Raw genomic sequence first — 22,732 nt, 5'->3', positions numbered from 1 at the left:
CCCCGCAACATGGTACTCTCGCTGTGAAATGTGTTGATGGTGAACGGATCGTGATGAATTAGTTTGAGCGGTTTCCATATCGGTGTAATGTATGCAAACTAGGTTATTTCACTCTCCCGTGTAAAATTTAATCCCGCGTGATATTATGGCTAAAACGCGTTTTCCCTTTTTTGTCTTTTGGTTTTGTCCCCGCGCAGCCACCGTCTTACTTCCGGGTGTCATCCCGTTAGCGAGGCAGCACTGCTGAAGCTCGTCTTTTTTTCTTGATCAGGTGTAACAACACAAATCATCGTTTGATCGAGCTGTGCTCTGATTTATGTGACGGCGCCGGCTGTTATGCTTCGTCACGATGGGGACTCTGCTTGCCAAAAAGAAGCAGACTCGAGTGACGGAACAAGACAAGGCCGTTTTGGTCAGTATATGCCCACTTGATGCATCCAATTAGCATTGGAAACAAAAGAACGTGGGATCACAGGCAAACTTGTGCAAATTGGCCCATGTCAATCACGGAAACGTATCGTGATGGCCAGCTCGATTTGTTGCGGATGACTGTTGGTAGGCTGAGACGTTTAACGCGAATGTTTTGCGTCTTTTCAGCAACTGAAACAGCAACGAGATAAACTGAGGCAGTACCAGAAGAAGATCGAGCTGCAGTTGGAGAAGGAACGACTGTTAGCCAAGCAGCTGCTGAAAAATGGAAGGAAAGAGTAAGTCCCAACTGGGGGTAAAGCACTCCACCAACTTTGGCACAGTGGATCTGCGCCTACCTGCTAATGACAGAAGCTACAATCACTATGGGGCAAGAAAGTCTAATTGGGACTTTGTCCCCAACCTCACAACGGTGCACCTATGTTGTCTTCCCCGGTCTTCTTGAACAAACACAGGCAGGAAATCAGTTGATTGTAAACAACCATAGCCAAGCATATGGGTTTGATCGGCGAGGCTGCCACTCACATCAAGGCAAATGAAGTGTGAGTGAAGAGCAATGACACGTCTTTGACTTGGTGCTCTTTGAACCGATTGCAACAACGATGCACGCCAACGTGGGCCTTTCCCATTTGGACTTTTCATCCACTGCACTTACGACCTCAAACGGCAGCCTCGTCCATCCCGGCATGGCGACTACGCAAAGCGGAAACGGCGCTGCGTTTCTACGAGATTCTGACTTTTGTCCCCTTCAGTAAAGCGCTGCTGCTGCTGAAGAAGAAGCGCTACCAGGATCAACTGCTGGACAAGACGGACAACCAGATCAGCAACCTGGAGCGCATGGTGGGGTGGCCGTGACTGCGAGGCCACGCCCCCTTAGCTTGGCCTCCCTCACCGTTGCTCCATCTTGATCGTGTTTCAGGTTCAGGACCTCGAGTTCGCTCAGATTGAGAAGAAGGTGATCGAAGGCCTGCGCGTGGGGAACGAGTGCCTGAAGAAAATGCAGCAGGTTGGTCACGGCGCCATCACCAGCCCACAACATAAGTGGAGCTTCAAAGTGACGTTGGCGGCCAGCTGCCGTGTCGCTGCTATCGGCTCATTGTCACGATGCGGGCTGCAAAACGTCATCTTTCTTGCAAGGTGATGTCCGTGGAAGAAGTGGAGCGCATCTTGGACGAGACGCAGGACGCCATCGAGTATCAAAGGGTGTGTGGGCGTGACTCTTTTGCTTTTTCTTCCTCATAAATGATTGGCTTAAAATATGAGCACTGTAAGTAACGCCCAACTTGTTTTGTGCAATCTTCCCCATTCAGCAAATCGACGAGATGTTGTCGGGCTCGTTGTCCCAGGACGATGAAGACGCCGTTCTGGCCGAGCTGGAGGCCATCACTCAGGTGCGGCGCCGCCGCCACAGCCGCTGCTATCTTGGCGTCATCGTTCTGATGCTGCTTTTTCTTTTCGGCGACCTCGCTCAGGAAGACGTGTTGCTTCCGGATGTCCCCTCGCACCAACTGCCCAACGCTCCCGAGGCCGCCGAGGAAAAAGCAGGTTTGTCTCGGGCGCCGTCTTCTGGCAGCACGATGCAAAGAGACCCCTGAATGTTCTACGCCTAACCTGTTGTCATCTCCTTTAGCGACCGAACGTCCGAGGAAGAAGGCGGAAATGTTGGCCATGTGAAGATGGAAAACTAATGACCTTCAGCTTCTCCACAACTTTGAGAGCCGAGCGTGAAGAGAATTTTTCCAAGAAGACCCATCATGCCCTGCAATTTGGAACCGCAACATTGCTAACTTTCCTGTTAGTACAATACAATACACAAATTGTTTTTGTTGTGTTTTGTTTTAGTTTTTAATGGCACCGATTTTAAAATAAAAGCAGACAGCAAGATGGAAGCATTTTTGTAAAACTTCATCTGGTGTGAGAAGCTCCTTTATTGCGTCAGTAAAATCTGCTTTCCAAGCGTATATCCCGCCACCGTTGCTGTTGTTCGTTTTGACCACTAGGGAGCAGCAAACGCTTTTTTTGTTTTTGTTTTAGCATTTATTCATAAACGGGGGAAACCAAAGAGCCGACTACTCCACGAACCTTCAAACGAGCGAGGGTGTTTGTAATATTAAATCCAAATAACAAATTACAAATATTGCAACTACGACAAGAGAAAAGGCAAGAAGAATGATCAAAATAAAATTTTGTAGCAAATTGGGAACGCAAAAAGCCGTTCCGAACGCCCTGAGGCAACATATCTGCGAGTAAGGCAACCAACCGCATGCCATAGCCGCCGACGCCAATGAATCACGCGCGTGGATGTGGAGTAGCGTGGCTGTGGGCGTGCGCACCCCCACGTCCTTCAGGTGACCTCAGTTTTTTTTTTTCTTTGGTGTCTTTTTACCGCCTTTGTTTGAGCTGCTGGCTTGTGACGTCTGCGCCATGTCCAGCCAATCACACAAGTTTGCTTGCTTCAGCGCTGATTTGTGCGACGTCGTGCGTTCGCGTGTCGTTTTGTGTGTTGCAGAAAAAGTGTGAGGACGCGACATCACAATGCGCTTGGGGGAGGGGGGGGAGGTCGTGTGCGCGTGCGCCCGATGCGTAAATGGGTGCTCCGTCCATCTGATCGACGCAGTGCAGTGGGCGTGGCCAGAGGCGCAGCGTTGACTGACGCCATTAAGGGAAAAAAAGAACGAAAAAGAATGCCCTGTAGTGACTCGCGACTTCCCCGCCGGAACTAGATCAATTCCACTACTCAAAATCCGAACATACGTCGGAGCGTCAGAGTTGTTAGCTTGGAGCCGTTGGAGTGAACCGGCGTCGGCCCCTACGTCATCAGCGTCCCCCTCTCCCAGGATCCGCGAAGGCGGCGCCGTCCGCCTCTGCAAGCGCCGCCCGCGTGCAAGCACGCGTGGGTTCGCAGGTACGCTGTCGTGGAAACTTTGCTATAAAAGAGCACATGCAGACATACGTCTCGCCAGCAAACATGTCCAGAACCGACGAAGTCCACCGGATCACCGAGAACGTCTACAAGGTAACCCGCGCGTGCACGCACGGACACACAAGCATACGTCGACTTACTTTATGATGGATAATTGATTAATCAACTCTTTTTTTACACTTTTTTTGTTTGTTTTACATATCGCGAGCACCTTTCTCGTATCGGTAATAGCAAACTTTGCAGACTGTGTCTATCTCTAACCTCGAGCTCTTTGCGAGTGTTGTCATTTTATATTCGTGTGTTTGTCCGTTCCATGAACGCAACGGTGGCTCTCCTTGTCCACACGTCGGGTCACTTTTGGGCTTGTTGTGCATGCGAGCGTGCACACATTAGTTTTGGGGTCCACCAAAGGAAAGAACATCCGTGTGCAATACCCGCATAGTGGATTTTTTTGTTTTCATTTGTAAAAGAAAATCTCCAGTGTGATTAGATTTTGAGGCTGATGCGTCCAGCCCAGCTCCGGCACCATTTGCCAAGTGACGCGCTGCATGCGCGCCATCCCGCGCATTTACTCATGCTGTGTGTGTCTGTGTGTGTGTCTGTGTAGGCTTACCCACTGAGTCGTCGTGATGATTGATGATGATGATGATGATGATGATGATGATGATGGGAGTTACGTGGGTTGGAGGAAGTTATGTTGTTGTTATTGTTGGGACAGAAAGACAAACAGACCAACACCATCCGCGTTTCCTTGCAGTGCCACTCGGAATCCCAGCATGCCACCCCTCTACACACACTGATAAGTGCACTTTGGTGTTGGCTTAGCTGTGATAAAATGATCCCCCCCCCCCCCCCCAATTGCCCCACGAACCCCTCCCAGCCTCCCATCTCATCACCCCCCCACCAGTTTACGATGGCACCACTTGGCTGTGCAGCAATTTGCAGCCCGACATGAAGCCAACCTGCTGCTCTTTATGTAAGCGCTGACTCACCACACACACACACACACACACACACACACGCACACACGCATGAGCCCCATGCACCCCCTCTCCTTACATAAGAAAAGATTCCGCCACACATACATTTGCCCTACTTTTGTTCTGCTTGCATGTCACCTGAATGTTTGCGGTTCTTTTCAGTCCGGGAATCCTCAAAACTCCCTTTCAGTACATTTTCACATGTATTTGGAAAAACAATGCAGTGCATTTTATGCGCCCCCCCCCCTTTCCATTTGACTGATTTAACATGCAAACGCAGCAACACCAAGCTTATCCAAGTCCGACTCGTGCTGCTATCGGCTGCTTTGCAAGTCACCCGACCTGTGATGTCACACTGCGCTCAACTGGACCTCAGACAAGCGCCTAAAACTAATTAGCAGGTGCAGCGGGTGATTGCTCAAGGTTGGACACTTGTGCAACTCTTCTTACTGTGTGTGTGTGTGTGTGTGTGTGTGTGTGTGTGTGTGCGTGCGTGTGCGTGTGCGTGCGCGTGTCCCATTAAAGCGCCGCTTGCGTGTCGCCATGATGAGATTTTTGTTGCCAGTCGCGCTCGCTCACTCAGCGACTAACGCCACGCGTGTTGTCGCCCGCTGCAGTCCATCATGGAGCAGTTCAACCCGTGCCTGAAGAACTTTGTGGCCATGGGCAAAAGCTACGAGAAAGCGCTGACCAGTGAGTATGCTGCTCTCTCTGTCCCTCCTTCTGTGTGTCTGTGTTGGAATGTCGTACACCTTCGTGTTTGTCTTTCCATCCATCCGTCGTCCTCCTTTCACCTCATGCTTGGTCCGCTTCCTTCGGAGTCGGTCGGGACCCCAAAGCTTCATGACCAAGGGAGACTTTTTTGCTCTTTTGAAGCACGCAAACTCAAACCATAAGATACGCGTCACAACATTATGAAGAAGTCGGTAGGAGACATTCAAGAAACGTTGCCAGGGGGGGGGGCGGCAAGTAGGCCAGACGGCGTCATGAGGCTTGTGAAACGGGAGCAGGGCAGTCGAATGGAGGACGGAGTAGTAAGTCGTCGATTCGCTCTCCAAAAGATGCAAAGGGCGTACTCATGCAGTCGATGCTTCCATAGCATTTGTGACTTGGACATGAGTCATTGGTGGCTAACGGAACCTCGCGTGCAGTTTTTTAGGGCGAGTAGCCAAGCAGTCGCCGGAGATGACGGCTGTGGACTTTTTCCATATTTGCAGGTGTCACGTCCGCGGCAAAGGGTTACTTCCACGCTCTGATGCAGATGGGCGAGGTGGCCGGCGACAGCCGAGGCGCCAAGGAGCTTGGTGAGTCCTCGTGCCGGCCGGCCGGCGGGCTGCGGCGAGGCGCCTCGGTCGGGGTTTGCGTCTGCACGAGTTGAGAGTGCAGCGTCAGGTCACAGCGCTCACCGGCGCCTCTTCAGTGGCTCGTCGTCGACTCGTGGTTTCATTGTTGGACCTCCACTTATGGAATGTCTGACAATGGTGGTCAATCTTCTTCCTCCGTCTGTATGGCAGCTAGCGTAGTGCCCCTCAGTGGCCAAAGAGGCACATCGCAATTCAATTGCAGCGTGCTGGATTTGCTACAATATAACTCAGTTTTTTGGGAACATTTATGTTTTTTAGAGGTGGGGTGCAGAGTGGATGCCATTTCCAAGGGGGGAAGCCATCACATGATGTTGGCGAGGCGTGTTGTCACAGCTGATGACGAATGAGCGACGCCGCCTCCTCACCCTCGTCGTCTCGGGCGCCACGGCCCCCGCTCACTCTCTCTCTCCACTGACAAGAGATGTCGGCTGCTAAAAATAGACGAGCGGAGCTCCTCTAGAAGAGGAGGAGGGTGGACGCTGCTGCCGTATGGCTTCCGCCGGGGCGACCAAATATGGTCGTGAGGGGAAGGTGAGGCGAGGCCAGAGGCTCCCGCTGCACTTCCGGTTGCCAAAGACGAAGATCAACAAAAGGGCCGCTGCCGCCACTCGCCATCCGCCCACAATGGTTGCCACGTTATTTTCAGTATATGCGAGTCAAACCAATGTCAATCGTGTGCGCGTGCGAAAAGCGTTTGAGAGGTCACGAGGTCACGTTGAATGTCATTGTCGCCGGTCACGCAACCGTGACGCGCTCCAGTTGCACCGAGATATAAAAATAAGTCGACAATGTCGGCTGGACTTTCCCGTTGGCGTCGTCCCGGTGTTTTCTAACAAGTGGCGCAAAAAGTCCTTTTCTAAAATACTTTTTCTGTTTTTGTGTTTTCAACGTGGTGCACATTCAGAAGACACAGCATGTAGGTAACGCATGCAGGCACGCCCGTGTCATGCCGCACTATGTGCTTCATGTGGCTTCTTGTCATCTTCATCATCATTCATCCGGCTCCTCGTGCTCATCCTGCTCCATGGTGGTGGTGCTTGTGGTGGCCCCAAAATTGGTCTAATGGCGCTTGTGTGCTCTACTGCAGGGGAGGTCCTCTTGCAGATGGCCGAAGTGCACCGGCGGATCCAGATCCAGCTGGAGGAGATGGTGAGAGTGCCACTCGGGTCGCGTGTGCCTAAGGTTCCCATCCCAAACTCGGCTTGACCTTTTCTTTGTTCCTTTGCAGCTCAAGTCGTTTCACAACGAGCTGCTGACCGAGCTGGAGAAGAAAGTGCAGATGGACGCTCGCTACCTCAACGTAAGCAAGCGCTCGCCCACTTTGCACGTCTGCTGGCCGCTGACTGGTGCTGCCGCTGACTGGTGCTGCCGCTGACTGGTGCTGCCCCCGCAGGCGGCGCTCAAGAAGTACCAGACGGAGCACAGGAGCAAAGGGGAGAGTTTGGAAAAGTGCCAGAATGAACTCAAGAAGCTGCGGCGCAAAAGTCAGAGTGGAAAGACGCTCGCCAAGCATGGCGGCGACAAGGATGCGCAGGTTAGCGGCGCAAAACACGCTTTCATGTGCTTACACGCTTTGCGCTACGTCAAGATTGCCGACCCATCCGGCCGAGTGGGCTCCTCTTTCATTACAAATTGCCAAGCACGCTGACGCTGACCCACTTATGTGTGCGTGGGCAGGAGACTGTGATGGAGACAGGAAGCACATAAAGCAATGATGTAACACTCGAGAGTTCCCTGACTGCGTTGTCATAGCGACCAGTCTGACAGGAAACCCTCCACCATTGAGCGAGCATCTTGGGCCTTTTTACAGCCACTTTTGCTTTGTTGTCTTGCCGGCAGATGAGCGGGGCCGTGCTGGAGGCGGGTGCCAAAACATTGGTCGGACCTCCACAACTGGCGGCGCTCCGAAGCGGCAGTGGCGGCCCACAGGTGGCGCTGGATTCACTCACTACAAATTCACTTCTTGTGGTGTAAATTTGCAAGGAGGAATGTTGAAGGTGTTTGTCACATGTCGTCGCAGAGGTTGATGGAAGGCGGCGCCGAACACTACCAGCAGTGGTCCGAGTCCCAAGTAGCAGCGGGGGCGGCGGCCCCGCCCCGTGGCAAGACGTCCTACTCCAACACGCTGCCCGTACGCAAGGCGGCGCCCGCCGGTAGCAAGACCTCGCTGGGTAAGGCGACATGTGCTTCTTGTCACACACCTGCCCATCAAGGTCACGTGACACAATAAAAGAAGATTTGTTCTTGTCCGCCAGTGGAGCCTCGCACGCTGCCACGCTCCAGCTCGATGGCGGCGGGCATGGAGAAGAAGGAGCGAGGCGGGCGGACGGCACGGGTGCGGGCCCTCTTCTCGCACGTGGCCGGCGACAACGGCACGCTGCTCAGCTTCCAGCAAGGCGACGCCGTCACGCTGCTGGTGCCCGAGGCCCGTGACGGCTGGCACTACGGCGAGAACGAGAAGACGCGCATGTGAGTGCCGGGCCACCGCTGGCGCTCTGGAGTTCTTGCCGCCATCGCCGCCGCGTTGACATTTTGATCTCGCGACCCTCAGGCGGGGCTGGTTCCCCTTCTCGTACACGCGTGTCATCTCAGAGGACGACGGCGATGACCGACTGCCTTTTCACAGGCAAGTTCATCCGCCGCTAAAGGGCGCCGCCTGTCTGGCTTCACGTCTTCAAGTGTCATGTGATGTCTCCTCCGACTTGCTAACGTGATGGCGCTGAAACGCGTGCGGTATGCGCAGCTTCCATCCCGGGCGGAGCTGCAGCACAGGAAACCTTCTGGACAGAGACACTGGCGCCGTCGTCACCTTCGCCGACCACCACGTCCGCCCGTCGGCCAGACGGCCGCGCCCCTACGGCCTCGCCGTGCAGGTGCAAAACACACAAACGTCACGTCACACACTCAACCCAATAAAAAGTCATGTCGTCAGGACAGTCAAATGTGATGCCTGATGATGATGTCCCCTTTCATAAGGGGCAAAAGTAGGCCTACTGTAGAGTTGCATAAATGCTTGTGGAGGATTTTGTGTGTGGGGGGGGCGCTTGTTAGGTGCGTAGGAGACCGCAGTGACACACGTCAGCCTCAGCAAGCGACTGACAAAGACGCTTATGCAAGGAAGCACCAACGTTTCCGTTTCAGCCGTTTTTGACACTTGCGTTCATTTGCTGCCCGCTAGCGGCGAGCGGCGCCATTGCAGTCTGACCCTCTTCTCTATAATGGATGGATAGATTTCTTGATTGTTGCGCTCTGTCCTCACGTCTCGTTCCTCCCTTGTTTGTTTTTACTGGCAGGTGCAGCCAGCGGCGGAGCAGTACGATCTGGGGTTCCGTTTCGCCAGCAGGTGAGCAACTGCTGCAGCCTGCCGACAAACATTGATTCACCAAATGACATTTGACTTTTGTGATTTCTTGTGTGCGTGCAGTGCTTCGGAAGTCAAACTCATTTCCACAGTGTGAGAATGGACAGATAAAGCGAGCGAGCGAGCTGCTGACTGACGAGAGGAACATGCCCAGTGTGCATCTCTGTACATGTGGAGAATTGAAATGTTTGTCCACTCCGGGCACTTTAGGAACGGTGTGCCGGATGACTTTCTCACTTTGATGCTGTCTGCTGACATTCTTCTCCACTTTGCCATCCCGTCCACTTAGCAACGTGTGTGGCCTCCATGAGTACTTCCATGATTACGTCGAGTATATTTCTTGACATGTTGCCATATAGCTGCAATATTATTGATGTATTTATTTTGCTATGAAAGGCAAATGGCGCCTCCTTTTAAGAGGAAATGCATGCTTTGAAGGCAAAAAATGTGCAACGCTGACTTCAGCTTCAGCAAATATATCAATTCAATAAAAAAATTTGCAAAAGAAGCGGTGCAGTCTGTCAATCCAAAGAAGTCACGTTTGTTCCGGCTGAGACAGACGGGAGGAAGGCCGCCCACATTGTCCAAATGATGCTTCAAGTGACAAACGAGTCCAAGCGTGTCACTTGTATTGCGTCAGTCCACAGGAATCCGTTCTTTGTCCCCGTAGCTTGCCTCAAGCGTGCCCACCCCCCTAAAGCCTTTTGACATGCATGACCCCCCAAAGGTCGCCATCTGCCAGCTTTACTGTGCAGCTGGCCAGAAACTTTCTCCTCCTCCTTCTCCTCCTCTCAACACATCCTGTGGGTTTCCTTGAGGAACATAATGTCACAGAGCTTTTCCAATGAGGTTTCAAGAGGATGCATAGCACCTTCTGGCAAGGGACAGCGGAGACGGTATGTGCCTTCCTGGTTTTATTGGGTCTCACTGCAGCCTTCGATACGGTGAAAAATCATTCCCATTCACTCCCATTGTATCCTAAAATAACTATGAAGAAGATAAAGATAACCAAATCGCTGGTCACTCGTAACCACGCCCACTTGTAGGCGCAACAACATTAACCAATCAGAGGCAGGAACGGGAGACGAATACCAAGGTGCGAGCCAATAGGCTACCAGAAGAGGCGGGACTAACGGGGTTTTAGTGAAAAGATGTTGACTTTCAGTGTTTGGCTTTCGCTCTTACTTCGCCCCAGTTGACAGACGAAGCCCGTCGATCGTCCCCCATCAAGTGGACCTTTTCCGATATTTTTCATCGGAGAGTTCCTTCCGATGTGCTGCTGCTCTACACACGCTCAAGTAAGTTTGTGCGATGTTTTTCGGACGCGAACGAACGTTAGCTTGCCCAGCTCTAGCTTGTGCTTGCCCCGCGTTAGCTACTTCATGTTTTGGAGGAAAAAAACATGGAAAACAATGTCCAGCGGAAAGCTTTCTAATTTCTTCTCAATTTGGCCGCTTCACGACACTGCGAGCTCGTTGTTGTCGTTGGGACCATTTTGTCATTTTAGCATCATACAGGCTGACGGACTCGATTGTTTTTGTTTTCCAGCACGTTGCGTTTATATTTCGCCACGTTCCGCTTTCACGTTGGATTTACCGTGACTGGTTTGCAATTCTATCATGTCTAAAAGGGATTATTGGAGGTGTTTGACATCCAACTGCTGCAGTAAAGGCCTGTTTCAAATCGCCTAAAAAGTCGCGAGTTGTCCATTGAGACGTTGCACTTGACTCCTCTCCGATTGGCAGAATATATGCTGATTGTCAGCCATTAATGCAATAAAGATATAAATTAGAGGCAGCATACTGAAATATTTAACAAAAGAGTTTAGCCATTTGCATTTTTTACAGCACAGGAATTTCCATGTGCCAAAAAAAGCATTAACTGGTGCGTTTCTCTTTGGGTTTAGACATCTGCTTTGCATCGGCAACGGAATCGCTAAGGTGAGTGGACTTTTCTTTCCTGGAAGCAGAAGGCAAAGGTGGCTTTTGTTGTTGGTCGTCATGGTGATGAGACTTGCTTTGTTGTTTTGAATGACCCGCATGTTGTCTTGTGCCTAGGTGTCGAGTGAAGGATGCACGCGACGCGAAGCCCCTCGTCCATTTCGGCCACACCTCCAGGGGACGCCCTGGACCTCAGCTTGTCCGGCTTGCGTCTCTCCTTCTCCAAAAGACCAGGCGCTGGCGTGTCACCCACCGGGAAGTTGTTGGCCCGTTCAGTGTCGGTGTCGGCACCGTGCGAGGCCCGAGGGAAATGCAACACCCTGGTGAGGAGCCGCCACTGCCACACAATGAAAACCTGCGCCCAGGTTGTGGTGAAAACGTGCGTCCTGTCTCTGCAGGGTGACAGCGTGGCGAGCCCTCGCTCGGTCAAGAACCTGCGGCGTTCCAACAGCACCACGCACGTCAACCAGCAGCCACACTTTGCGCTCAGGTACCAAGATGTTTGGCAACAAAAAAATGCAAGAATAGCGTCAGTCACGCTGGCACAATATGATGCAGCTGCGCAGGCTTGTTTTGTGCGGGCTCCCAGGGGACGGTCGGGACCTCGGGGTCAGTTTACCCGGGGCCGCCCCCACCCAAACAAGAAGAGCGTGCGCCTATTGTCCGGCATCTGTTCACACCAGAAGCGCCTGTCTTCGAGTCCTGGAATGTGCATTCTGAACAGCTTGCATTCGGGCAGCCGCGCTTCCAGCTCCTCCCCCTCCGGTGAAATGTGAGGTTTACACTCTGTGTGCGTGTGCGTGCTGCAGTCCAGACCAGCAGAGCGGTGACTACCTGACTGTGTTGGACAATGGCACAGACGGCCGAAAGAAACCGGACGGAACCACTTGGAACATCTTGGTATGGTGCAACGCACGCAAGCACACGGAGCCTTGTTGTCAAGCGCTTTTGCCTTTGCCGCGACTTCAGGATGAGCAGCCTCGGGCAGCGGGCGCCGTCGCCGCAGACCCACCCGCTGGCACAAAGGGACGAGACCTCGCCGCATCCTTCACTGCCAACAATAGGTTGGTTTTGCTCTCCAAAGCCTTCGGATCATCTCAAAGGCTCAACTTCTCCTCTCGGTCAGGAGCAACAAGGGCGGCGTGGGTAACGCCGTCACCTCCATCCTGCACAACAACCACGGCGACAAGCCGCTGACGCCCAAAAGCTCCAACCAGAGGCCGCCCTTCAAGTAGGTTCTGGACGGGCGGATGGCTGGGCGATGAGCTCCGGGACTCCAGCTGCTTTTTTTTTTTTGTCTTTCAGCAACCTCCTGAAGGCCAACGCCAACGACGACGTCTCTCTAGAGAGCGGCTCCCTCACCAAGTCCCAGAAGAACTTCTCCGCTGCGTCGGCCAACAACAAAAGTCCCGCTGGGCCCGGCGGCCCGCTCCTGCAGCGCCGCAACCAGGTCTCAGAGGAGGAGGCCGAAAGGTAGCGCCATTTTTCTTTTCCAAAAAAGAAGGAATTTGCATTTACCGACTTGTAGATATTGTGACTCGAACGTTGCAGGTTCATCCAGCAGGTCAACCAGGCAGCCGTCACCATCCAGCGCTGGTACAGACGTCACGCAGGGCGACGCCGTGCCAACCGTGCGGCGCTGCGCCGTATCCTGGACACCAAACGCAAGGTCCGCTTCGGTCCGCCTCACAATGCGGAGGGCCGACAAGTCCGTGCTTAAAGTTGCTGTGTCAGCAGGAGTGGCAGGCGCGAGTCGAGGCCGAGAGTCACCTGGAGACGGTGCCGGACCAGCGCAAGCTGATTCGGGAAGAAAAAGCTCCCCAGGCGCGCCTCATTGCTAGTCAGGTCACCGCCAACGTTTCAGAGAGCAATTCTTGATGGCTTTATCTTTATGGTTTACGTATCATTCATGCTTTGGATCAGCAGGAAGGAAATCAATTCAGCAATTACTGAATTTTTCTTGCGCTCAAGGCCTTGCACTAATGTCTCCCCCTGGTGGTCAGTGTAGGGTCTGCAGCAGAAAAGAACACAGCATCTTCAGCATCCTTCTCATCTTCATGGAGCTCATCATCAGCATCAGGGTGCCGAGGCGGATGAAGAGCAGCGGAGGCCGGGCGGCGCCACGCCGGCCAAGAGTTTCCCAAGCCGCGCGTCTCCGACCGACAGCGTCAACTTTTCGCCAACGCACGCCAAAGCCAACAACACAGGTGGCCCACTTTGCTTCTTCCAGACGTGTGAGAGAAAAGCGTGCATGCGAGAGAGATGTGTCTCACACGTCGACATGCTGTGCGCCGATGCGGCCAGACTTTCATGCCAAGGTGACGGGCGACTTGAGCCAAGGGAGATTCGGGGCGCTGTCGCCGGCGTTGTCCAATCGCAGAGGCTCGCCGTGTGCGCAGGTATCACAGATCCTCCCTCTCGCGCGGCTTTCTGCGCTCACTGTGCTTCTCACTCGTTTTGTCCTTGTAGGAGCGCGGCGGCGGAGCAGAGCAAGATGACGATGTCGAGGGGAAGTCGATACGTCAGGCGAGACCCCTCTTGTCTTGCCTGATGCTCCTCGAGCCCGACCCTTGTGATGTACGTGCACCCTCTCCAGGTTTAGCCCAAAAAGAAAATCCGGGCCCTTGAGAATATCTACCATTGATTAGTTCCATTGATCCATCAGCCGAGCGCCAAGCTTTCCCTGGCCGCCAGAAGTCCTGCTTCGCCTCCCGGCATGGGCCCCAGCTCCACGGCAGACGTCAAGACCAAGAAGGCGCAAGAATCTGCGGAGCTGTCCTGTTTACGAGTGGTTTCGCACTCCTTGTCCAGTCGCGGAGGCTCCCGCTGCTCCCAGGTGATCGAGCATCTTCCCGTGCGTTGGTGCGTGCAAAGAGCTGCCATTTCTCAAAGCGGCCATGTTTGCCAGGAGCGTCCTCGCGGGCGTTTGAGCGGCGGCGGCGACGACCGCTCCTGCGCCGCGTCCAAGTCCACCCTCAACGACCTGCTGGACACGCTCAAACTGCTGGAGGAGGAACCCAAGCACCTCTCTCAGCCCAAATCTTACAACAAAGACAAATACGCTTGGATGGAGCAGGTGAGCAAAATGGCCGCCGGGGAAGCGGGGCCGACCTCCCCACAGTTCTTAGTCTAATCAAAAATTATCCTTCGAAGGACCGCGATGCAGACTCGCTGACGGCCGACAACCTGGAGCGTCACGTCCAGCTCAGCTTGCCGGCAGCGGCAGACGGGGCGGCGTTGCTGTCGGAGGCCAAGTTGCAGAGCATCATGAACTTCCTGGACGAGATGGAGAAGTCGGAGCAAGAGCGTCCGCGCTCCACCAGCTCGCACAGAGAGGTTGGCCACCCTAGTTCGCGTCCCGCCTCGGCTGTCTCTGTCGTGCTGATTTCCATTTTGTGCGCGTCCAGGTGGCGTTTTTGGAGGAGGAGGAGGCGCCGGCGCTAGACCTGGCCTCAGCCACCGCCGCCCAAGTGTCCGGCTCCATCATGAGGATCAAAATGGAGCTGGAGGAGAAGAAGCGTGTGGTGGAAATGCTGCAGTGCGCGCTGGTGGGGACCCGGCCGGCGCCCACCCACCCGGGCTTGTGCCGGGCGGGCGCTGGCTGGCCTTCACCGTCCACCTTTTCTTCTGCGTCAGGCCCAGCAGAGGGAGCTGACGGTGCAGCACGTGAAGGAGACGGAGAAGGAACTGAGCCGGAACCTTCAGCTGCAGAGGGACCAGTACGAAGCCACAGTGCAGAGACACCTCACCTTCATCGACCAGGTAGGCGGGCAGGCGAACGAAACGCTGCCTTGTGGGCCGGCGTGACCTCCCCGACGTCTGTCCTCAGCTCATCGGCGACAAAAAAGCACTGAGCGAGCGATGCGAGAGCGTCATCGCCGAGCTCAAGCTGGTGGACCACAAATACACCCAGAAGATCTCGCAGATGCAGGAGCAGCACGAAATGGTGAGCGCCCCCTGGCTGCCGGAGGCCCTTTGGGCATTTTGCTACAAGTGGTTTTCACCGCCACGTGCCCATCTTCTTTTCTTCTTTATTTTAACGGCCTCTTCCTCTTTTTCCTCGTAATCGTCACTGCCGCCGTCCGTCACTGAGGCTGCGTCTCCTTTCCCGCCTCAGGTTTGGCAAATCCTGGGCCCGCTATGCGAGGTAACGCCTCTTCTGCTCCTCCTTATTCTGTTTCCCTTCGCTCATTTGTCCCGCGCACCGGCCCTCCTGCCGGATGCTCGCTGTGCACGTGAGTCTTCATCATCATCACCTTGGCTGATTCTTCATGCTCACGCTGCTCCTCTCATGTGGCGTTACCTGTCTCTCACTCATGCACACACACGCCGGCCACGCCGCCACCATCTTCCTCTCTGGGGGCAGCCTCTGGTCTTTATCTAGTCTTTTCATATTCTTTTGTCCCTTCCTCCTCTCCAGGAGATCAAGAAGCTGAAGCAGCTGATGAGTGTCACGGAGAAGATCCGGCGGGAGAAATGGATTGATGAGAAAACCAAGAAGATCAAAGAGATCACAGTCAAAGGTACGGTGAAAAAGGGAAGAGGCACGCTGCTCTCTCGCTCGTCCGTCCACTCTCATCCTCGGCGTCCCGCTCAGGTTTGGAGCCCGAGATCCAGAAGCTGATCTCCAAGCACAAGCAGGAGCTGAAGAAGCTGCGCACGCTCCACGAGGCCGAGCTGCTGCACGCCGAGGAGCGCGGCGCCGAGCGCTGCACCCGCCAGTGTGAGGAACTGCGGCAGCAGCTAGAGATGGAAAAGGAGGAGCAGTGCCGCAGGGAGCGCGACTTGGCCCGCCGACACTTTGAGAAGCAGCTTCAAGAGGAGGAGCTCTCCCTGCAGCAGCACAGGAAACGCGTGCACAGGGAGCTGGCCGAAGAGAAGGAGCGGTTAACGCAGCAGGCGGCCAGGTAGGAAGGCCGACTGAGGCCGAGCGAGGCCGGGCCCGCATTCAAAGAGCACTGCCGTCCATCCGTGCGCAGGCAGCGCTCAGAGATGGAGGAGCTGCGTCAGCGCATGGAGGAAAACTCCAGCGTGGCCGGACGGGTCTTCAGGGAGGAGCTGGACAAAAGCAGAGAGGAGCAGGAGAGGAGGCACCAGGTGGGGAGCGCCGGGCCGAGCCCACGTGCACTTGGATGCTGCCTCGGGCTCCCAAGTAAAAGCGCACATTTGTGACCCAGGCGGAGCTCAAGAAGCTGCAGGAGCGTTTTGCACAGGAGAAGATGGGCTGGGAGGAGGAATACAGGAAGAAGCAGGTGAGATGCGGAGGGAGGCGGCTCCCGGGGGCCGCGTCTCGCTGATGGTGTGCACGCCTGTTAGGAGGCGGGGCTCCTCAGGCACGAGCGCCAGCTGCGAGAGGAGCTGCGGCAGGAGCGCGACAAAGAGATCCAGCTGGCCATCTGGACGCTGGAGGAGGAGACCAACCGGGACAAGGAGGAGTGCGAGCGGGTTGCTCACAACAGGTAGGTGACTCCAGGCTGGTGGGGAAATGTTTTGGACCAAAACAAAAAATTCTCGTTTTCCGTGCTCAGGGTGACTCGTGTGCGGGAGACATTCGAGGTGGAGCTGAAGGAGCTAGAGCGCTCTTTGCGAGAGGCGCTGGACAAGCAGCAAGAGCTGCGGAAGCAACACGCCGACACGCTGCAAGAAGTGGACGTGCTCAAGGAGGCGCTGCAACACAAGGAGCAAGACTTGCTCGTCGTCACGCAAGTGAGAAAGCCTGCCAATCGTCTCCACAACTCTGCCTCAACTCGTCCACAACTTACGTCTTTCCTCTTTGTGTGGAGTACCGGGACCGGCTGCTGGAGGAGCGCCACGGGCTGGCCTCGGCCGTCCGGCAGGAGTTCAGCGCCCGCCTGCTGCTGGCCGAGGAGGAGGCGCAGAAGGCCAGGGCCGAGGCGGAGGAGGCGCGCAGCGCGCTGCGGGCCGAGGTGGACAAGCTCACCAAGGAGAAGGAAGACGAGCTCCACCAGGTGCACTGCCGGTGAGCTTGCACAAGCTTTGGCTTCATTTGCCGTCCTTGTCTTTCCTGCTTGAATACGACGACTGAGATCGAGTCCAAAGCGGCTTCACTTGAGTCCATTTTGTTGCAAAAAAAAGCTTCTTAAGATGTCCGTATTTGACAAACGATGCCTTGCTCGCCTGCAGAGTGAAGTCGGCCATCTTGAAGAAGGACGAAGCAGTGGGCGCTCTGCGGCGGCAGCATGAGGTTAGTGGCGGCGGGAGCAGGATCCCGCCTGGCCTGGCCCCGCCGCGGGCTGACGGAGGGTGACCATCAACGCTGCGTTTTGCTGTTGCCCGCTAGGCCGCCCTGAAGAGGGCCGAGCGTCTGGAGGCCTTGTGGGAGGAGCAAAGGAGGCAGCTGATGTAGAAATGATGCCACTGTAAAGTACTCATTAGACATGTGCCGATGATGAATGACCACCAGTCCACCGTTGTCGGCGCCGTCCGCCAAAATTGAGGTCAAAGTGCAAGGCGAGAGCTTGCCCGTATCGGTCTTCACGGCCAGCACTTTGACGTCAGTTTGGCTCGACACCCGAGATGGCCGCCGTTATCCCAGCACCGCGTTGAGACGGGAAGGAACATTTGTGGACGTAAAGTGAGGGACAGGAAGGAGCAGCCACAACTGAGCTCTCCCGCTCTCTGGCCCCACCCCCTCCCAGGCAACAATGCTTCCAGATCTTTTCCAGATGTTTTTGTGGCCAGCCCGTGCAGGCCCGTGCAGGCCCACGCCCCCAAGGAGAAGCTCAGCCAATGTTTTCAAGAAGGAGAAGAGGACATGTCGGCAAGAATGGCGTGCGTGGCCGTCGAGGCGTGCCAGCGAGGACTGAGAAGAATGTGTGGACGCGAAAGAAAAAAGTTGAAGGTGGCGGGGGCGCAAAACAAACAGCGCCGGCCAGGGCTGATGTCTTTACGTTCAATCGCTATTTATTGGGGTGGGGTTGCCTGAGCTCCCCGCTCTCTCTTTGGGCCCATTGACATTTGTTCAGCCCCCTTTTTCAATTAAAACTACATTTTTCCTTTTTCTATTTGGTCCATTTGTTCCGTGACTTCCTGCGCCAATGTTGAGTCAACAGAGACATCGCATGTGTGACACAGCTAAATGTTGACTGTGCAATTTGGGGAAACGTAGCACATGCAAATCACTAATCAGTATTCAAAGCAGATGAGACCAGAAACTTTGAACTGTTGCACATGGCCTTTTCTATAATGTCCTTTGTCCCGTTGCGCAGCATCATGTTGCCGCTCTCCCATTGGCTGCCCCCTCTCTCCCCTCCTTACCGGCCCATGCCGGAGACGGGCCCCGCGCCAAGCGCTGACGGCAGCAGCTGTTGCTCTCTCACAGTGCCCCCACCCTGCGGGACCAGGCCCAGCCCCCCGAGTAGGTGGGCCCAGCCCCCCGAGTAGGCGGGCCCAGCCCCCCGAGTAGGCGGGCCTGGCCCCGGCAGCAGCGCCTGGCCGAGTGCCTCCAACTCCTCAAAGCGCCTCAGAGTCCTCGCAAAGATCAACCGAGGGAAAGCCGCACCAGGTGAGGTCTTTTTCCCACCGCCCCCGACCCCACCCACTCCGCTAGAATCACGGAGGAGTCGCGCTTAGTAGTCCCTTACAAGTACAACTGTGTTGGAATCGTACGGCAATCGCGCTTAGATGGGCTGGAGGTTCCGGCCACATTTAAAACATTTTGAAATGTTGGCTTGTGTTCATGTTGGAATCGCCGTTCGTCATCTTTGAATCATTCTTGGAATTGTATTTAGGTTGTGCTCGTGATCGCAATGGTGATCATTTTAAGAACCACATTGCAGGCAAGCGAGCTTCATGTCGCTTGGAGTCATCTTCAAATGATGGCAGAGTCATAAAAGAATCTCATTGAGTTGTAAAAATCATGCTCGGAATCGTGTTCAAATTCTCTTGGAATCCTGAGAGGATCAGCTTAGAATCATTGTGGTTAAAGTTTATGAAGTTCGGGTCATGTTTCATTTCCGGATGTTGAGCAGGACTAGCCAGCGCCCCTCCCCTGCCCTCCCCTCTCTGTCTTGCCACAAAAGACAAAATGTGAGGCGGACTGACTCGACTTGTTTGTGTGTCCGTCCGCTCGTGCCATTTTCACTTGCCTTCTGCTGCACTTTATTATCCCAGCTAGGAGCGGCATGTGTATGTGTTGGGGGAGGCAAGACGGGCTGTCTTTCACTTTACGACCTTCAGCGGGCCCCTGTCACACACGCCCAAGTGGGAAAGTTAACACTTGTCAGAGTCATGTGAGAAGAAGGCCGTTGCCCTTGAGCTTTGGTCCTCACTTCCTGTTCAGTGTTTGCTCAGCAGCGCCATATTTGTCACAACCGTTTACGGCTTGCCCACATGGCCGAGGAAGTGGAGCCTCACCAACAGGATGTAGATAAGCGCGAGCGGCTGTCAAGGTCGAGCGTGGCCAACCGTGCGGAGGTCGAACGAACGAACGAACGAACTCCTAACGAAAGGGTCATCAGCTCGCCCTGTCCAAAAGTTGTTCTTTGTGATGGATTGGCGACTGCTCGCTTCATTGTCCTTCTTTGACTGGTTGATCTTCTTCCCAGACGGACGCTGAACTTCCTCAATCGGCCTCCACCGTCGCGTGACCCCTGATGCGCCCTCAGTGGAGGTGGGGGGCAGCCAAGCCCCCAGCACAGGCGGCTTCTGACAAAGCGTGCTCGTGACACCCTCCACCCCACCCACCCCTTTGGTGCCCACGGGGATGTCGGCGCCGAGGCGGCTGGCGCTGGCCGGCGTCACCATGGCCTCCCTCCTGTGCTTCTACTTGTTGCCCTGGTCCCAGCTGACGGATGGTCTGTCTGTCTTCCGCAGCGATTCGCCAGACTCAGAGTCGAGTCTCGGTGGCGACCGGGCGAGCCCCACCCCCTCGCCGGCTGCTCACGCGTACGTTTTGGGAAAAACCACCGTGCCCTCCTTCATCGGTGATGCTTACGCCAACGAAGACGTCCCACCGCAAACTGTGAGTGGAGTGCAAACCTGCTGCCTGATTGGCCCAAAAATCAGTCAAATGTTGAATTCATGCTGGCATCACTTTGGAATAATCGTGCTTCAATTTGTTTTTACAATTGTCTTGAATTGATGTTCGAATGCTGTTCACAGAAGGTTGGGATTGGTTGGGACTACTCATGCTAAGAGTCATGTTTGAGTCATCATGCGATCTCGCGAAGAGTCATTTTGGACTCAAGGTTAGAATCCTCGTGCATTGTCGCACGATCCCGGTTAGAAATGCTCTTTGACTCTTGTTCAAATCGAGTCACTTTGGATATCAACTTGCTGGTTCAAACTGTGACTCTTGTTTGGAATCGTGCAAAAGAGAGAGAGTTGTGCACGGATTCAACTCGGGGCCACGTGTGCACAGGACTGCCGCGACGGCATCAGAAGCCGCGTCCTACGCTCCGACGTGGCTGGTCTGTTCCTGAAGAACATTCCGGTGCTGCAGCAGTCCACAGACGCCACGCCCGCCCAATACAGCCGCCTCAGTCGTTACGTGGGTGCCAACGGCTGGGGGAGCCTCACCTACCCCGGTCGGGACCCGCGCGACCGCTTCCCGTTTGAGGAAAGGGATCAGTCAGCGTTAAGAGTGACTTTTTCTGGACAGTGCTGTCGGACGCGCTGGCGCTGCTCAACTCGTCTGCCAACGGCGTCATGTTGGACGACTGGGCGAGTCGCGGCAACCGATCCGGCTGCATTCGCTGCGCCGTGGTGGGCAACGGCGGGATCCTGAAGGACTCCGAGAAGGGCGAAGAGATCGACGGCCACCACTATGTCTTCAGGTGAACTTCTGCCTTCAGTCAGGTCAAATTGGGTCTCGAACCACATCGTTTGAGACCGAGTTTCCTTCTGAGACGTCCCCTTTCGTGATGGTTCTGATTTTGCTGGCCCAGGACAAACGGGGCTGTCCTGACAGGCTTTGAGAAAGACGTGGGGGTCCGCACCACCCACTACACCTTCTCAACCAACACCTTGATGAACTCCATGATGAGCTACGCCTCCGCCGGATACCGAGGCCCGCCTCAGTCTCAGGTGAGGCCCGCACGTGCGTAAGCACAGAGGACGTTCGTGCATGCTGACGGCGACGTCGCTCCCGTGCAGGAAACGCGTTACGTCTTCCTGCCTGACCACGACCGCGACTACTTGATGATGAAGGCGGCGGCCCAGCACACGCTGGTTGAGCAAGGCCGGGAGCAAGGCAAAGAGTCAGTAGCGCCACGTCGGCATGCGAGCTTGTTCCACTTGACGCGGCCTTGTCATCACCGTGTCGTGTTTTACACTCAGCCCCACGGCGTACTTTGGGAAGGACGTGACGGCGGCCAAGCTGAAGATGTACCATCCCGACTTCATCCGCTACCTGCGAAACAGGTGAGGGAGCCCCGCCCTGCCTTGCCCAGCTCGGCAAGCCAACGGCATAATTTCCTCGCAGGTTCCTTCGGTCCAAAACCCTGAAAACCAAGCACCGCAACATCTACCGACCATCGACCGGCGCCATCATGCTACTGGCGGCGCTGCACAGCTGCGACCGTGTCAGCGCATACGGCTTCATGACGCCGCAGTACAAAAAGTACTCGGACCATTACTACGACAAGCAGTACCACCGGGTGGGGTTCTTCATCAACCACGACTTGATGCTGGAGATGAACCTGTGGCAGCGCCTGCACCGAGCCGGCCTCATCACGCTCTACATGCGCTCGTGAACACTCCTTTGTCAATTCTTCTGGGCGTCCCTCGACATTTCTGACCACTCCCAAATGCTCCTGACCTGAGGCAGTGAGTGAGCAAGCCTCGACACCCTGAAGACTCCTGAAAAGCCGCCCTTGTAGTTTATTTATTTATTGTCATGATGCGCATTTGCTCGCCCTCGGCTGCTGCTTGTGGCCACCGACGGCTCCTCAGCGACGTATCCGCCCGCCACGCTCAGCTGAAGGCGGCGCTGTTTTGCGTCTCACATTGTTTTTGGCAAGCAAAAGCGGCCGTTGCTGAGCCAGACTGTTTACTGGGCGGTTACCGTGGCAACCACCAACCGGACTCTCGATCCTGTTGCTAGGACAGCAGCGGATTGGAGCGCCAGGAACCACAATTTTTTGCCTTGTCTCTTCTTTGCTTTTCTTTTCTTTCTTTGCGACCTTTATTTATTTTCAACATGTTCCTTTTAGCTATGTTTCAACATGAGCATGTTCCTTTTCACACGTTTTTCAAACCAAGTTTCATTGTGACTCCCACTTCCGTCATTTCAGTGACTTTTTATATTTTCCATCATGTGGGTAATGTGTAATAAGAGCATAAAAGAGAGACGCTTATCAAGCGTCAAGTGAATGAGTAACTGTAGCGCACAATAAAAACGCTTCCAAAAGCTGCCACGTGACTTTGTCAGGGTAAATAAAACGCAAGGAGAAAAAGTTAATAAAACTCAAAGTCAACTCGCATACCTTGTCACATGCTTGTCCTGCTCGGAAAAGGAACCAAAAGAGATCAACTATTCAAAGTAGTTTCCATAAAATTTTAAATTTTCATATGCGGGCTTGACTAGCCCGCCGATTAGCGGTGACTGAAGCTCACTACACCACTGCTGCTGTTTTTTTTTTCTTTTTCACCGCTGCTGCTGTTGTCGGACTTCATTTCCCATGACACCACCATGTCTTCGTCATTCGAGCAGCATGAAAACAGGAAGTATGCGTCTATCGTTAGCATTAGCCAAAAAGCTAACGAGGAGGGAG

General features: G+C 54.6%; 4 protein-coding genes across 12 annotated transcripts; all 4 read left to right on the top strand.

Annotated features, from left to right (window-relative positions):
- Nucleotides 1-195: 195 nt before the first annotated feature.
- On the top strand, nt 196-2,337 carry chmp6b (charged multivesicular body protein 6b). The gene is made up of 8 exons (XM_049758723.2): nt 196-412; nt 598-707; nt 1,182-1,269; nt 1,349-1,435; nt 1,567-1,632; nt 1,740-1,820; nt 1,902-1,974; nt 2,060-2,337. The coding sequence occupies exons 1-8, from the start codon at nt 350-352 to the stop codon at nt 2,101-2,103; spliced, it is 612 nt and encodes a 203-aa protein (XP_049614680.1). The 5' UTR covers nt 196-349; the 3' UTR covers nt 2,104-2,337.
- Nucleotides 2,338-2,953: 616 nt separating this feature from the next.
- LOC125991108 (BAR/IMD domain-containing adapter protein 2) lies at nt 2,954-9,565 on the top strand. Of its 7 annotated transcripts, none has more exons than XM_049758682.2 (14): nt 2,954-3,445; nt 4,613-4,755; nt 4,950-5,025; nt 5,550-5,636; nt 6,784-6,845; nt 6,925-6,996; nt 7,090-7,230; nt 7,536-7,625; nt 7,717-7,867; nt 7,952-8,165; nt 8,248-8,322; nt 8,440-8,569; nt 8,990-9,039; nt 9,121-9,565. In XM_049758682.2, exons 3-14 carry the CDS (start codon nt 4,956-4,958, stop codon nt 9,152-9,154), a joined length of 1,176 nt encoding a protein of 391 aa, XP_049614639.1. In that variant the 5' UTR covers nt 2,954-3,445; nt 4,613-4,755; nt 4,950-4,955; the 3' UTR covers nt 9,155-9,565. The 7 variants fall into 7 exon arrangements, with proteins under 7 accessions (XP_049614639.1, XP_049614640.1, XP_049614638.1 ...); XM_049758683.2 differs by lacking the exon at nt 4,613-4,755 and adding an exon at nt 3,960-4,328; XM_049758681.2 differs by lacking the exon at nt 4,613-4,755.
- Nucleotides 9,566-10,170: 605 nt separating this feature from the next.
- On the top strand, nt 10,171-18,020 carry cep131 (centrosomal protein 131). 3 transcript variants are annotated; one of them, XM_049758626.1, is made up of 29 exons: nt 10,171-10,355; nt 10,964-10,997; nt 11,115-11,320; nt 11,396-11,487; nt 11,807-11,897; nt 11,967-12,061; nt 12,124-12,228; nt 12,303-12,470; nt 12,549-12,666; nt 12,735-12,842; nt 13,006-13,204; nt 13,302-13,396; nt 13,467-13,574; nt 13,663-13,833; nt 13,906-14,073; nt 14,151-14,333; nt 14,405-14,545; nt 14,634-14,759; nt 14,827-14,943; nt 15,115-15,144; nt 15,418-15,520; nt 15,595-15,904; nt 15,977-16,094; nt 16,175-16,249; nt 16,314-16,456; nt 16,526-16,703; nt 16,781-16,977; nt 17,142-17,202; nt 17,299-18,020. In XM_049758626.1, the coding sequence occupies exons 3-29, from the start codon at nt 11,129-11,131 to the stop codon at nt 17,362-17,364; spliced, it is 3,558 nt and encodes a 1,185-aa protein (XP_049614583.1). In that variant the 5' UTR covers nt 10,171-10,355; nt 10,964-10,997; nt 11,115-11,128; the 3' UTR covers nt 17,365-18,020. The 3 variants fall into 3 exon arrangements, with proteins under 3 accessions (XP_049614583.1, XP_049614582.1, XP_049614585.1); XM_049758625.2 differs by having other exon boundaries at nt 15,091-15,144; XM_049758628.1 differs by lacking the exon at nt 15,115-15,144.
- A 149-nt stretch (nt 18,021-18,169) lies between these two features.
- Nucleotides 18,170-22,371, top strand: st6galnac (ST6 (alpha-N-acetyl-neuraminyl-2,3-beta-galactosyl-1,3)-N-acetylgalactosaminide alpha-2,6-sialyltransferase). Its single transcript, XM_049758701.2, has 8 exons — nt 18,170-18,522; nt 19,565-19,980; nt 20,380-20,545; nt 20,620-20,794; nt 20,906-21,044; nt 21,114-21,217; nt 21,297-21,380; nt 21,442-22,371. The coding sequence occupies exons 2-8, from the start codon at nt 19,723-19,725 to the stop codon at nt 21,710-21,712; spliced, it is 1,197 nt and encodes a 398-aa protein (XP_049614658.1). The 5' UTR covers nt 18,170-18,522; nt 19,565-19,722; the 3' UTR covers nt 21,713-22,371.
- The last annotated feature ends 361 nt before the right edge of the window (nt 22,372-22,732 follow it).

The sequence above is a fragment of the Syngnathus scovelli genome, chromosome 21 (genome assembly GCF_024217435.2).
Source record: "Syngnathus scovelli strain Florida chromosome 21, RoL_Ssco_1.2, whole genome shotgun sequence".
NCBI classification, from domain to species: Eukaryota; Metazoa; Chordata; class Actinopteri; order Syngnathiformes; family Syngnathidae; genus Syngnathus; species Syngnathus scovelli.
This window is presented reverse-complemented; position numbering and strand designations above follow the sequence as displayed.